The sequence below is a fragment of the Haliotis cracherodii genome, unplaced genomic scaffold, assembly GCF_022045235.1.
Source record: "Haliotis cracherodii isolate W230 unplaced genomic scaffold, xgHalCrac1.p SCAF_2, whole genome shotgun sequence".
In the NCBI taxonomy this organism is placed as follows: Eukaryota; Metazoa; Mollusca; class Gastropoda; order Lepetellida; family Haliotidae; genus Haliotis; species Haliotis cracherodii.
Genome location: NW_027266275.1, coordinates 56,117,913 through 56,132,856, shown reverse-complemented (window position 1 = coordinate 56,132,856; position 14,944 = coordinate 56,117,913). Strand labels below are relative to the sequence as shown.

At 45.7% G+C, this 14,944-nt stretch overlaps 1 protein-coding gene and 1 pseudogene across 1 annotated transcript; both read left to right on the top strand.

Annotated features, from left to right (window-relative positions):
• The first annotated feature begins 1,222 nt into the window (after positions 1 to 1,222).
• On the top strand, positions 1,223 to 11,899 carry LOC139468188 (cadherin-99C-like). The gene is made up of 10 exons (XM_071249996.1): positions 1,223 to 1,357; positions 3,654 to 3,809; positions 5,650 to 5,840; positions 6,042 to 6,165; positions 7,420 to 7,499; positions 8,219 to 8,306; positions 8,985 to 9,158; positions 9,976 to 10,058; positions 10,655 to 10,742; positions 11,696 to 11,899. The coding sequence occupies exons 1-10, from the start codon at positions 1,223 to 1,225 to the stop codon at positions 11,897 to 11,899; spliced, it is 1,323 nt and encodes a 440-aa protein (XP_071106097.1).
• Positions 4,430 to 5,416, top strand: LOC139469063 (TATA-binding protein-associated factor 2N-like; annotated as a pseudogene).
• Positions 11,900 to 14,944: the final 3,045 nt, after the last annotated feature.

Below are 14,944 nucleotides of genomic sequence, written 5' to 3'. Positions count from 1 at the left end.
CTCTTTGTAAGGTTATGATAAATTCCGGATTGTGTTACAAAAGCGGACAAGATTGCGATGTTCCTTGTGTGAACCAGGACTTTGTTAGAAATACCCTATATTCCCAAGCTTTTTCTTGAGCACCTTCTTGAGCCCGGTATCACTTTCTCTATTTTCATCACATTTGATATGTCTCTTTACGGGTAAGCCGTGATTGCGAATTCGGCTTCAACAGATGAGCTCGTAAAATCATCATCATATCATTATCATCGACATCCGTAATCTGTTGCCATCCGTATTTTCTACACAGCAGTATTCTTTCAAGTCTCTTTATCTTTTTTTCACTCAACCCAGCTGTTAACATTGCATATATTGACGTCAAATGTAAATAGAATAGTTTTTTGTTTCGGAAAGGCCGCTACCAAAAAAAGTTAACAACAAATAGTTTGTATTTAGTTGTTGTTATTATAACGCCAGGCACAAACTATATGGTACACCCTTGCCGATACGTAAACATCAGATAACCAACTCATTTGCCGATATGTCAACAAAAATATGATGAGTTGATGAAATGAAGTTTAAGTGCGTGCGTGCGTGCGTGTGTGTGGTTTTACGCCGCTCTTAGCAATATGCCAGTATTATCACGGTATGGACCAAGAAATTTCCTTCACATATTGTACCCATGTAGGGATCAAACCCGGGTCATCGGCTTGCCAAACCAAAGCTTAACCCCACCGCCCCATGAAGCTTACGTGGCGTTAAAGAAAGGTGCAGCGATGTGCATGCTAGTATGTGTTTGGGGTAGGAGGGCGGAGACGGGTTTGTACTAATCCGGACTAATGCCCATTTTATAGTGCTATCCCGCTCAGATACCGTGCTGCAGTTTAACATGAATACCCCAAGAGTGGATCCAGCATATCTAAAAGGGAGGGTTCAAAATATGATAAATCTCTCTCAGAAGATATATATATATATATATATATATATATATATATATATATATATATATATATATATATATATATATATATATACACACACTACATTTGGTTTTCAAAATGGGGGGGGGGGGGGGGGGGGGGTATCCCCTAAACACCCCACCCACCCCTAATGGACCCCGCTTATGTACTATGTACCCCACTCATACACTATCACACTCTATATCTATCCGTAAACAATTGGAATCAAACCCATGCTTCAATCAGGATGAGACCAACGCTCGGGCACGTGCCGCTGCAAACAAATGCGTGCATACAAAAAGCGTGACACGTATGCAAATGAGCTAGTCAGGATTTCAGCCGTGGACTCGGGTGGCAGTCATAAGTTGTGTGCGATGGCCTTCTCAGGGAAAATGATATATCAAACCTGCGCTTTCTTGGTGAGACGTTTACAATTTTCGATATTGTTTTATTTGTAATTACTTATTGAAAGGTTGCATTAATACACGTATTGACAGGATCGAATCGAAACAAGCATGTAGTGAATGATACTTTTCTCGCTCGATTTAAACTGCGGTCAAGTATATCCATTTCCTTTATTACTGAAACGTATGAAGTATTTGTTGTATGTATGATATTTGTGGCTGTATAGATTGTTCTGTGCATCAGCTGTATAAACACGTCACCACTCTATTTATTTCATGCATGCGACGGGGCACCCGTAAAGTTAGAGAAGTGTGCGCTTTGGAATGCATCTGTAATATTGTTGTTGAGTTCTACACAACCCACAATTATGTAAACCCTCCCTCGATCGCAAACTGCAGGCAAGATTTGAATCGTGGAGTGGTGAATTTTGAGGTTATTGGGATGATTACTTAATCGTTTGATACCAATATTCTGAATTTTCTTAAACAGCGTGGAAGCAGACGACAATAATATACATGTAATGTCTATGGTATTTTTTAAATCTGCAAAGAAAATCGTAATTTGAAAGTCCATAATACCTTATTAACCAAGCCATTTTAATGTTAACCGACATGGCGAGAGTCTATAAATAATCGAGTCTGCACCAGACTACCCAGTGATTGACATCACGAGCATCGATCTACGCAATTGGGATACGATGACATGCATCAACCAAGTCAGCAAGTCTGACCACCCAGTCGACTTTCGCGAAAAACATGGGTAGCCGAAGACCAATTCTAATCCGGATCTTCACGGGTCTGTATTTTTGGTACTTCATTCGGAGAATAACGTCATGGAAATTGTTTTGTTTTTTAATCTACATATCTCTGGAACTAATAGGTACACTTTTTACCATATTCTGAAGACTCCCTTTTTTATTTTGAATTCTGATGGGAAATTGTCATACTTTGTTTCCCGTTTGAAGTAAACGCATTCTTGACGATGGACTGTATTGTAAACGATATGTCAAAGTAACTGTTGTACTTAAATATGTAAAAGGTATATGATAAGGTTCCATACCCCCGCTTGTGGAAATCATTGTTCTCCTGCATGGGTCCTATTGCCGCCATTGCCTACTGTGCACCCTCTTATATCCAGTGGGGGGCACGGGTGGCCCAGTCGTCTAAGGCGCCGCGATTCGCTGTGCAGAGTTGCGTCCCTTGGGCACGCCAGAAACCTATGATTGTGGGTTCGAATCCCGGTTCGCCCCGATTATATTTCTAGGTTTGTCAGCACCATACCCGTGCTCTTGGGTTTCACCGAAGTGGTAAATGTCTTAGACCTGAATCACTTCGGGCTTTCCTCCCACATTAAGCTGACACACCGCGATATAACTGGAATACTGTTAAAAGCGGCGTTAAACCCAACTCACTCACTCTTATATCCAGTGACATAGAATGAAGGTAGTATGCAATGGTTTCTCGGTTTATGGCTATAGAACACTCGAAACAAGTTGACTTGCACTCAGTGGGAAGGCTGCGGGTTGCAGTACCCACCAGCCATGACATTTACTAGTCATATAAAAAGAGAATCGTCTGTTCTTAACCTCTTTTGAGTAGTATATTTGTAAAATTCTCGTCGGTAGATGGGATATAAATAAGACATTTCTGGGTTTATTTCCTTCAAGAAGTAAATATGATATTTGACATGTTTCAAGTGAAGTCGGTCTCGTCCGTCTTGAACAATTTTGTAATCGTCTGTTTGCAATCGGCGCGATATAAAACAATTGTGCATTTCAGTTTATTTTTTCCGCATTACTTATTGTGGTAGGTCTGGCCCAGAGTTTTCATATATGGTCGCCTCAACAGCATGAAAAATCTTCAAACTCAGACTATATATTGTTTGCAAGTGTTTACTTGTTCATATATAATGTTTGTTTAACGCCGAACTGAGCAATATTCCAGCTATATGATGGCGATCTGGATCAGATAATCCAGTGACTGGCATCACGAGCATCGATCTACGCAATTGAGATACGATGACGTGCATTTACCAATTCAGCGAGCCTGACAACCAGATCCTATTAGTCGCCTCGTACAAACATACGCCTTTTACAGCAAGCATGTGTTGCTGAAGACCTATTTTAACCCGGATCTTCACAGGTATTACCTGTTTATAAGATACCCTTCAATAATCTCTTTTTGAAAAACTCAATTGTAAAAATCGCTGAACCTCAAGACTCGGCATAAACGACTTGAATCAAATTTGTTGGACTGCAGATGTTCGTAGGTCAAGCTCCCTTTAACTGTTGTGGTCATTTGGACATTATAGGTGTTGGCGCTCGGCACGCTCGGCAACAACCTGGCTTCAGTGTCCCTCAACATCCTGGGCGACAATGACTACGCCCCCGAGTTCCCCTCCTCAATCAACAACGTCATCGTTCCTGAAGGGGTGTACTCCTTTAAGAAACCCTTTCTTGTGACCAAGGTAGGTTTCAGTAATTGGATTCCAGTGGTTTGTATGTGCATTACATAATATTCTTTACCTTAACTTATGACACTGTAACAATAGTTTTCATAATACCCCAAACATGTAGGTGGCTCGTTATGAGCTAATTAAATAAATCGTAATTCTGAAATATTTACTATATACACGATCATGTTTCTAAAGGCACGTGGATGGTTCAAACGGTTGGTGCAGTTGTCAAGTGTTCTTATAACCAACTCTGTGATATAGAATGGGGACATGGAATGTATGCAAGGAGGCAAGGGACGTGGAAGGTATGCAGAGGGACGTGGAGGGTATGCAGGGAGGTATGCAGGTACGCGAGGAACGTGGAAGGTATGCAGGTAGGTGAGGAACGTGGAAGGTATGCAGGGAGGCGAGGAACGTGGAAGGTATGAAGGGAGGTATGCAGGTAGGCGAGGAACGTGGAAGGTATACAGGTAGGCGAGGAACGTGGAAGGTATGCAGGGAGGCGAGGGACGTGGAAGGTATGCAGGTAGGCGAGGGACGTGGAAGGTATGCAGGTAGGCGAGGGACGTGGAAGGTATGCAGGGAGGCGAGGGACGTGGAAGGTATGCAGGTAGGCGAGGAACGTGGAAGGTATGCAGGTAGGCGAGGGACGTGGAAGGTATGCAGGTAGGCGAGGAACGTGGAAGGTATGCAGGGAGGCGAGGGACGTGGAAGGTATGCAGGGAGGCGAGGGACGTGGAAGGTATGCAGGGAGGCGAGGAACGTGGAAGGTATGCAGGGAGGCGAGGAACGTGGAAGGTATGCAGGGAGGCGAGGAACGTGGACGGTATGCAGGGAAGCGAGGAACGTGGAAGGTATGCAGGGAGGTATGCAGGGAGGCGAGGAACGTGGAAGGTATGCAGGAAGGTATGCAGGGAGGCGACGAACGTGGAAGGTATGCAGGGAGGTATGCAGGTAGGCGAGGAACGTGGAAGGTATACAGGTAGGCGAGGAACGTGGAAGGTATGCAGGGAGGCGAGGGACGTGGAAGGTATGCAGGGAGGCGAGGGACGTGGAAGGTATGCAGGGAGGCGAGAGACGTGGAAGGTATGCAGGGAGGCGAGGGATGTGGAAGGTATGCAGGTAGGCGAGGAACGTGGAAGGTATGCAGGGAGGCGAGGGACGTGGAAGGTATGCAGGGAGGCGAGGGAAGTGGAAGGTATGCAGGGATGCGAACGACGTGGAAGGTATGCAGGGAGGCGAGGAACGTGGAAGGTATGCAGGTAGGCGAGGGACGTGGAAGGTATGCAGGGAGGCGCGGGACGTGGAAGGTATGCAGGGAGGCGAGGGACGTGGAAGGTATGCAGGGAGGTATGCAGGGAGGCGATGAACGTGGAAGGTATGCAGGGAGGTATGCAGGGAGGCGCGGGACGTGGAAGGTATGCAGGGAGGCGAGGGACGTGGAAGGTATGCAGGGAGGCGAGGGACGTGGAAGGTATGCAGGGAGGCGAGGGACGTGGAAGGTATGCAGGGAGGCGAGGGACGTGGAAGGTATGCGGGGAGGCGAGGGACGTGGAAGGTATGCAGGGAGGTGTGCGGAGAGGCGAGGGACGTGGAAGGTGTGCAGGGAGGTGTGCTGAGAGGCGAGGGACGGGGAAGGTTTGCAGGCAGGTGCTAATCTTTTTGGAGTGGGCTAATGCATAACTCAATTGATAATATTAACACATGACAAAGGGAGTGACCTGACAACCTCACAATAACCAATTCCAAACTCAACTCAAAAGAATGTTCTTTTAAGATATTCCAAGAGACGTTTGGCATGATAAACTTGGAAACTGTTGTTTTGTGGTTGTCAGGTCTGTTTTGTTGACAGCTCGAAGCTCTGGACCGTGACACCAATCTCGGTGGAAACGTGAGCTATGCTGTCGCGGGGGTGTCCAAGCGTGGATGGGGCAAATTCCATCTGAGAGAACTTGATAAACTCGTGCTGATTGCCCCTGTGAAGGCCGGGGACAACTTTGTAATCGTGGTAGAAGCAACGGATCACGGCAAACCGCCCAGAAGGTAGAGGCCAATATGTACACCTTAAATCATACAATGGATTTTTTAGTTCAAATAATGTAACGGTTAAAAATGCATATTTGAAAGAACGAAGAAAATTATTTTTATCTTGATTTTCAAACTCCGCCTTGACTGCAGAATGCCAAGGCTGCAGAGGTCCACCCATGGCTGTACTGATTGACCAGTAACTGTTGTCTTCTTCAGGGATCATTGTGCAGTGGTGGTCAACGTGAGGAGCGATTCGGAGGGCCCCTCGATTCCTAGTGATCGGTATACCGTTCGTTTGTCTGAAGGAATCCAGACCGGCAACCACGTGCTTACTATACCGGTATGTGTTTCTGTTTACTGGCCATTTTTTATCTAGTCAACTTTTGACTTGTGTGTCCAGGTGGTCTGTTTGCATGGATATGTTAAAACAGTACAGTATTTCATAACTGACGCCTTCTCAACTTTTTCACAAGATGAAATTTACATGTTAATATTATACTTTTAATAAATGTCGGTATCCTATGAAAATGATTAGTAGTTGCTGGGTTAATGAGATCATGCTATTCACATGCTGGAAATCAGCGACTATTTGCCGGTATATGGTCTGTGTAAACTGCTGTACAACTAACCCACGAAGACCCGGGTTAGAACAGGTCTTCAGCAACATATATGCTTGTAAAAGGCGACGATGCTTGTAATAGGCGACTATGCTTGTAATAGGCGACTATGCTTGTAATAGGCGACTATGCTTGTAATAGGCGACTATGCTTGTAATAGGTGACTAACGGGATCGGATGGCCACGCTCGCTGACTTGGTTGATATGTCATCGTATCCCAATTGTGTGGATCAATAGAAGGGCAGTCACAGGATTGTCTGGTCCAGACTCGATTATTCAAGACCGCCGCCATACAGCTGGAATATTGCTGAGTGCAGCGTTAAACAACAAACAAATGTTGTAAACTGCACCTGTATCTGTTTGCTCGAGCATGGGATAGTTTACTCGGTCAATTGACGAATGCATGTTGAGCAAGGACTCCACGTGCACCACGTCACAATCCACCACATTCCCCTGTCCAAGGAAGGAAAACGGGCATTCACTAATCACACGCCGTGATATTCGAGAGCACGTTTACGTTCACGTATGTATCAGTTCCACTTTTTCAACGAACCTAACCAAACTCTGGTAAATCTGTCTACAACGGGTTTGGAAAGAAGGGTTCCGCCGAGGCTTCCACAAAGTCCGACAACTGGTAGTCTAGATCACGTACTTTGTGTACCCCTCTGACATTGTGTTTTCATAGCTTTCGGCCATGCGAGTCGTGCCAATTTACACATGTCAGAAGTACGCAAAGTACGTGATCTAGACTACCAGTTTTTCATTTTTGTGGAAGCCTCGGTGGGTGGGTGGGTTTGATCGCTGACTTTGTGTGCTGGCGATTAGGTGCCTCACTCTGGCAGTGTGAGTTCGAATCCCGGACGGGACTCAACCCCAAAAAGTACGAGAATCTGTTCTTTGCTCAGACAGTGTTATCCAAAATATGACATTCGTTATATCTATACGTAGATACAAAAAACAACCTTCATATTTTCTAGGCGCGTGATCCCAGCAACGGAACTCTGAACTTCGAAATAACATCGGGCAATACCAACGATGACTTTGCCATAGACGAAGAGTAAGTTTCTGTATACCCCAAGGTGTCAGGTGTCCCTGTAATGTGACTTAAGTAGTTATTATTCATATATGGTAAAAAAAACCACAACTCCGGTGTCTACCGTTGAACGTCCGGGTTAGAATTGGTCTTCAGCAACCCATGCATGTAAGAGGCGAGTGACAGGGCTGCTGGCCAGGCTAGCTGACTTGGTTGATGCATATCACGTACCCCAAATGCGAAGATCAATGTCAGTGACTTGATTGTCTGGTCCAAATTCGATTATTCACAGACCGCCGTCATATTGAAACATTGACAAGTGCGGCGATAAACGAACTATTTAATGGTTACCAAAAGGTTCGAAAACATTGTAAATGGTTAAACGGTTTGAGGGAGCTAGTTTAACGATGAATTGCAGTTCTATAACAGTGTGGATAGGTATACCGGGGTAGAATAGACCTAAGTGCCTCATGCTTGTAACATGCTTGAGAGGATCGAGTGGGCTAATACCTTTTTGATTGTGCCCCAGTGGTGTGTATCGTTGACCTTTCTTTCAGTCACTGGTTTAATGAATATTGCTGATCCTGCGTTTAATACCCTTTACTCTATTAGGGAGGACATTACAAAATGAGTTCGGTCTTAAAAACATTCAACACTGAAACTCACTTGGCACATTATCGAAGAACATAGGTGTCAAATGCCATGACATATTTATATAGCGAAAGTCAACTTTTCTATTTCAGAGGCGTCTTGCGGAATGTTCACGTTCTGAGTATCAACCGTACCGGAGAGTACCGTCTCAAGGTCAGCGTGACTAACACAGATGGATTAGTAAGTACTCGGTTAGGCTGCACACTGTCGAAAACACCAGGTTAGGGTAAGAAGCTGATGTACTACAACGTGCCCGGCCTTCCACCTCCTTTAACAGGATAGTCACGTGGGAGATCAGGTGGCCACAATCGGTCGGATCTGTTACGCTGATACGATATACCTCGGCCTGAAGATCTGAAGATCCGGTTAGAATAGGTCTTCAGCCACCCATGCTTGCAGTAAAAGGCGACTCTGCTTGTTGTAAGAGGCAACTAACGGGATCGGGTGGTCAGGCTTGTCGACTAGATTGATGCATGTCATCGTATCTCAATTGCGTGGATCGATGCTCATGATGTCAATCACTCGATTGTCTGGTCCAGACTCGATTATTTACAGACCGCCGTCATATAGCTGGAATATTGCTGAGTGCGGCGTTAAACAACAAACAAACAAACATCGGTCGATAAATTTTACGGACCCCTAGTTATATTGAAACAATATTGCTTTGTCACAATGGTTTGCTAATCCCCTAGACTTTCTGTGAACGGTGACAGTTTCTCTGTATACACAAACTCTTTGAAAATGTAGCAGGGCGTGGAGTCATCTCACAGATGACGTCCAACATCTACAGCTGATGGGATGACAATGAACTGCGACTGGACCAGTCGGCGCATGTTGAAATGTTGTATTTGATTGCAGTCTGACGACACATTAGTGGACATCCGAGTGGTCCAACATTACCTACACGTCCACAACTGCTCGTGCAAAAAGCCCGAGGCCCCACGCAATAGGCGTCCCAAGATTCCATCCCCCCTCTACATGGACCATATTGGAGAATGGGCCCTCATCAACACCACGATCTTCACAATACCGGTAGGAGATTATACACAATAAGCCCCGTAGGTGGTTCCGGGTTATAATGTTTCTAACAACCTATGCGGGGCGGTCGGGTAGCCAAGTGGTTAAAGCGTTCGCTCGTCACGCCTACGCCCCGGGTTCGATTCCCGACATGGGTACAATGTGTGAAGCCCATTTCTGGTACCCCCAGCCGTGATTTGCTGGGATATTGCTAACAGCGGCGTAATACCATATTCTAACAACCTCTGCAGGTCGTAACAGGCGACTAAATGGCGACAAAATCGTTTGGCCAGGCTCTGTGACTCCACATCCCGACAGGTGGGTCGTTGGTTCAGGCTGTCCTCATGTGGCTGGAATACTGCTGTGTGCATAGTTAAAACAAACAATACATTCTTGTCTTCAATGTAAATTTGTTTTGATTAATTCTTCAAATCAAAACCCTGATATCCCGGGGTATCGGGAACCAGAACAGATTTTTGCACTGTGTAGTATCAAATATGGCGAGCACGAGGAGTGAGTGGCAATGGTTACCCTTGATTATGGATACAGCTTACCTAGCCTTGTGAATAAAGCTTTCGCCCGTCACGTTGAAGGCCAGGTTCGACTCTTAGAAGAGTTGTGTGAAGCACATCTATGATGCCATGCTATGGTTGATGCATGTCGTCGTATTGTCTGTCAGTGGATTCTCTAGTCCAAATTCGATTATATTCAGACCGCCGTCATAAAGCTGAAATATTGGTGAGTGCGGCGTACAACAAACCAAACCAATGTATGTATACCCTATTGAAATAACCCGACCATTCCATATTTGTTTTAAATTTGATATTTGCAGGGAGTGGATCCCGATGGCGACAACTTGACCTACAGTATTGTCAGTGGTAACGCGGATAGGGATTTTGAAATTGATCCATCCAGGTAAGGGTGTAATAAAGTCGTGTGGTATTGTGTGCTGGTGATGGTGGTTGGTACTTCAGGCCGCCTTGTGAGATGCCTGGTCGGTGAGGTTCCATGAGGTACCCCTGAAGATCCGGGCTAGAATAGGTCTTAAGCATCCGATCGATCGATGCATATGCCAATCCCTGGATAAATCACGACAATTCAGACCGCTGTCACATAGTTGGAATATTGCTGAGAGCAGCGTTAAAGAGCAAATAAGCATGACTCTGACTGTGACTTCGCTTAGTGTAGATAGATGCTCATGATGTCAATCACTGGGTTATTTGATCCATACTCGATTTACAGACCACCGTCATATAGCAGGAATATTACTGAGTGTCGCGATAAACATCAAGCTAACATAAATGATCTTTATGCAGTATCTCAAGTGAAGAAACTTTGATACAAACTTATAAAATGTTTCAACTAAAACTAGAAGTAAAGTATGAACTTGAAACATATATTGTTTAAAATGGCACCTAAAGTTCTTGGAACGTATTTTACACCACGTTTTGCAAAAAGAACTAATGTGGTGACTTGAATGCCAAATGAAGTGATAAAGCATTTACTTTCAGTGGCCGAGTGGTTAATGTCCGTTCCTTAGACTACAAACGGAAGCCAGTCTACGAGCTGAGCGTCAGGGCTGTGGACTCGAGAGGGGAGGTGTGTATTACTTTTGGTTTTTGCTGTTTTACTTTCCTGGTTATGCTGAAGTTAAAGTGTCCTAGGCGTTTCGGAGCACGGTTGGCCCTGTCGCCCAAGGGGCCGCTGTGCAGTTGATGTGTGGGTGTTTCTAGGTTTGTGAGCACCACGAGCCTGCGTGTAGGTTTCCCTGTGGTACAAGATCCTGATTACCTCCGACTTTCACCCCACATCATGCTGAAAATCCCTGTAACAGAAATTCTGTTAGAAATGCCTCGTAGAATGTGGATAGATTCATAAGGTAGCCGCCCGCGACAAGTAGTACGATTAATACGTGCGTGTCTTGTCTCGGCTAACGAGTTCTAGTGGCGAGTTCAATAGCACATGATAGTGTGCCCATGTGAGGTACCCGATGACTGGGAAAACGGTGACAGCACATTTGCATAGAAAACAACAATTGAGAAGTTTCGTGACAATGAAGGCAATTCATTGGCTGTAAAAATTGAACGCTTTTTTTTACCCAGAGAGCAATAATGAATAGTGTCATGTCCATCAGATGATTGAGAAGGTTGAGACCTTAACGTCGTGATAGCTGACTCAATGGCATACTCCTTAATTAATCCCATGTGATTGTTTATAATAGTGCTAGCTGGATTTCTATTGAAATAACTGGATAACCATAGCACTAGTCTTGCCTAGCTTTGACCTGTTTATTTGTTTGTAATAAACATATATCAAACGACTTTTAGAGGGCTCTGGAGTCTACCTCTTTATAGTCTGATGAGCAACACGTGTGCACGGGAGCGTAGTCAATTAATTGAACTTCATCATGACCTAAATAACATGCGTACACCCTCTCTACCTGTAACAAACCAAATATGTTAGCCCAAAATCTGTGCACCACTTACGTCTAAAACCCTATTTGTGAGTTGGTTTCAACTTACCCTGGATTACCAGTAATGTTAAATTTTCAGTCTGCGTCAACACGACTTCGGATTATAGTCATCAAGAACACCACCACCACCAACGACGACGACCACCCCCTCAGCGACATGATCATGGACGCCAAGACATGTCAGTGCGACATGTTAAATGTCGGGAGGAGTGACCACGACCGAAGAAACCTCGTCGCTGTCATCTGCGTGCTGACGGCCATAGTGCTGTGGGGGATGAACTGACTCGACATGTTTATTTCATGAAGACATGTAAAAGTTTCAACGTTATGTCTTGTTTGTTTTGTTTTCTCGACGTACAGACGCGCGTGGAATGGTCATCCAGTAGTTAGACTTGGCCGAGTGTAGAACGTGAATGATATTCAAATGAGCGAGTTGGGTTAATCACGGTGTGTCAGCTTAATGTTGGAGGAAATCCTGAGCCCATGCATGTCAGAAGTTTACCATTTTGGTGAAACCCACAAGAACGGGTACGGTCCTGACAAACGGGAGGTAGTTGTCACGTGACCTCTGTGACGTCACATCCGGTCACGTGACCTGCGCAGGGCATGCTGGGAGTTGCGCGCGCATCCAAGATGGCGTTGCCTCCGTTTCCGGTGTCGCGCGCCTCCAAGAGGGCGCACCTTCAAGAGGCAATCTGCAGCGAAATGACCCACGACTTGGCAGTTGTAACAGGGGCCCTGGGGAGTCTTCTTTCGACTGGGTTCTGGGCAATCTGCAGCGAAATGACCCATGGCTTGACAGTTGCAACAGGGGCCCAGGTTCTGCTTCTCTTGACTGTTCATCTTCTGACAGACATAGTGACGGTGACCTTGAGTGTCACACTCGAGACATGTTACTTCAGGGCCGTACAGGTAACTGTGACTGTCGGTCTGGCACTTCATACAACTGTATCGAGGTGACATGGTTGGTTTCATAGAATGCAGTGTGTGAGTGACTTCACTCTCGTTTTTGATTTTATAAGAGAGCCACTGACACCCTGCTTCCTGATTGGTTCCCCAGGCCGCACCCCCGATTGGTCCGTTTCGGTGCCTGGCCTGCACCTCGGTTTTCCAAAACGGACCGACCCCTGTGTTTCTTTTCCATAGGAAATGGATGAGAGAAAGCACAACCCCGGTTCGACCATTCAGAGTCCAGCATGACCCGAGCGCGGTCTCTGATTGGTCGACAACCCAAGCCTCTGATTGGTTAGATTTCGATCCGTTTTTTATCGGGGTGTGCATTTCGATCCGGTTTTGTTTTTTCTTCATCCTACACACAACATAACACGACTATGGGTTCGACTTTTTTTGGATCCCCCGCTCACATGAACCAACACAACATAACAAAAAGTCACAGTATTAGGGGCGTCCCTGTGATTTTTGTGAACACGAGGGGTGGTGACCACGGGGGTGACCACGAGGGTATGAACGTCTGTACACTTTGAAAAAAAAAGAAACTTTGTCACTTGGGGTGAACAAGACACTCGACTCATCTCTTCCGTGCTTCTTGGGACACCAAATGTCTGTATCTTTCGTTCAGTTCTCCATAAGGACAAAACACACACATGTATTCGCAGGGGACTTTGGCGTGCTTCAGATGTTCTTTCCAGGGTTTTTCTGTGGCTTCCCATTGGCGGAGTGCCACACCGTAGCAATAACAGGTAACACAGTCACCTCGTCCTGGATAGAAATAGCCAGCCATGGCCATGTCATAAGGGGTCTGGGTCATCTGTTTAGGCAACGTTTTAAAAGACCTCGGACGTTCTTGAAATGAATCATAGTGAGGATGAGAAGGATGACACAAGGTGTAAGAAGGAAAAGGTCCCTCCAGAATGTCACTGAGTCGCCATGGGTCGTCTATCAAGAGGGTGACGTCCATAAAGAGTGGACGTTTTCTCGCTTCTTGTTCTCCCACCTTTTCAGACACCCATTCGGAATCGGGGACAACATCTCAGGAGGATGACATGGCATTCATAGACCGTCTTTGCTCCATGATGACTGTGACTTCACTAGACGGTCTGAGGGTTCGCCTGATTTTTATGAAACTCTCCTCCCTACTTCCCTTCAACGGAAGGTCATGACCTTAGCCTCCACCTCCTTCACCTCATCACGTGACGTCATCCTGTGTTTGGGTTGACTGACACACGGCATGATACATGACACATGACATGACACACGGTGGGTGTGGTGATGTGACCTGGAATGACTGACACCAGGCAGCTGATCTTTCAAGCATGACCTTTGTCGTTTATTTAAATTTTACACTTTGGTGTGCACTGACATGCCAGACGCACAGACAGACAGACAACGTAGACGACATCTCAACTCAACCTCTACCCTCGGTTCGGTACTCTATTGGAGTTGAGATCAATCAAGACACAAAGAGTCAGTTCAATCAATCACTGTTTAATAATGAAAAAACCCAATCACAACCAGATACATTGGAAATACGAAAAGACAATGGAGGAGGGAGTGCTTTGCATGTCCCTACAACAACAACGCGGCAACGTTTTCCTCTTTCCTCTTCAAGCTCTCCTATCTTCAACCCCATAAGATGTGGTCCTCCATCAAACATGTGAGAGGCCCATCAGTTAAACAAGTACAGCCTGTGACCTCCCTGAAACAGACATGGCACATCACTTGATAACTGTTGCAGTATATGTGTTGTAAAGCTCTTCGAGTGAAGATGAGGATCACCATAAGATGTGACCCTCCATCATACTGTCCCAAACAGGCCCCGAACATGTGAGAGGCCCATCAGTAAAACAAGTACAGTCTATGACCTCCAGACAACAGACATGACACATCACTTGCCCGCTGTTGCAGCTGATGTATCTTAACATGTTGTTGTGTCGGCAAACACTACATTCACGTTGTAGGGGAGTGAGTTGAGCTTCTCCATAAGGATCCTGGTCAACGTTGTCATCGTCGCAAACCATGTACGTCTGTACTCTAACATGGACTGAACGTCTGATTTATGAACAACCCTTCCTCAAAACAGGATCGACATTTGACCAATCCGAAGCCTGGATTGTCGGCCAATCAGAAGACAGCACCGACCAATCAGAAGACAGCACCGACCAATCAGAAGACAGCATCCGAGCCGAGTTGTGCTTTCTCTCCCATGGTAAAATCCATTTCCTATGGAAAAGAAACACAAGGGTCGGGTCGTTTTGGAAAACCGAGGTGCAGGCCAGGCACCAGAACGGACCAATCAGTGCGCTGCGTTTTGGGCCAACCTGTGTTCCTGTTCAAGTTTCCGTTCAATTTCCACGTTCAAGTTCCCGTT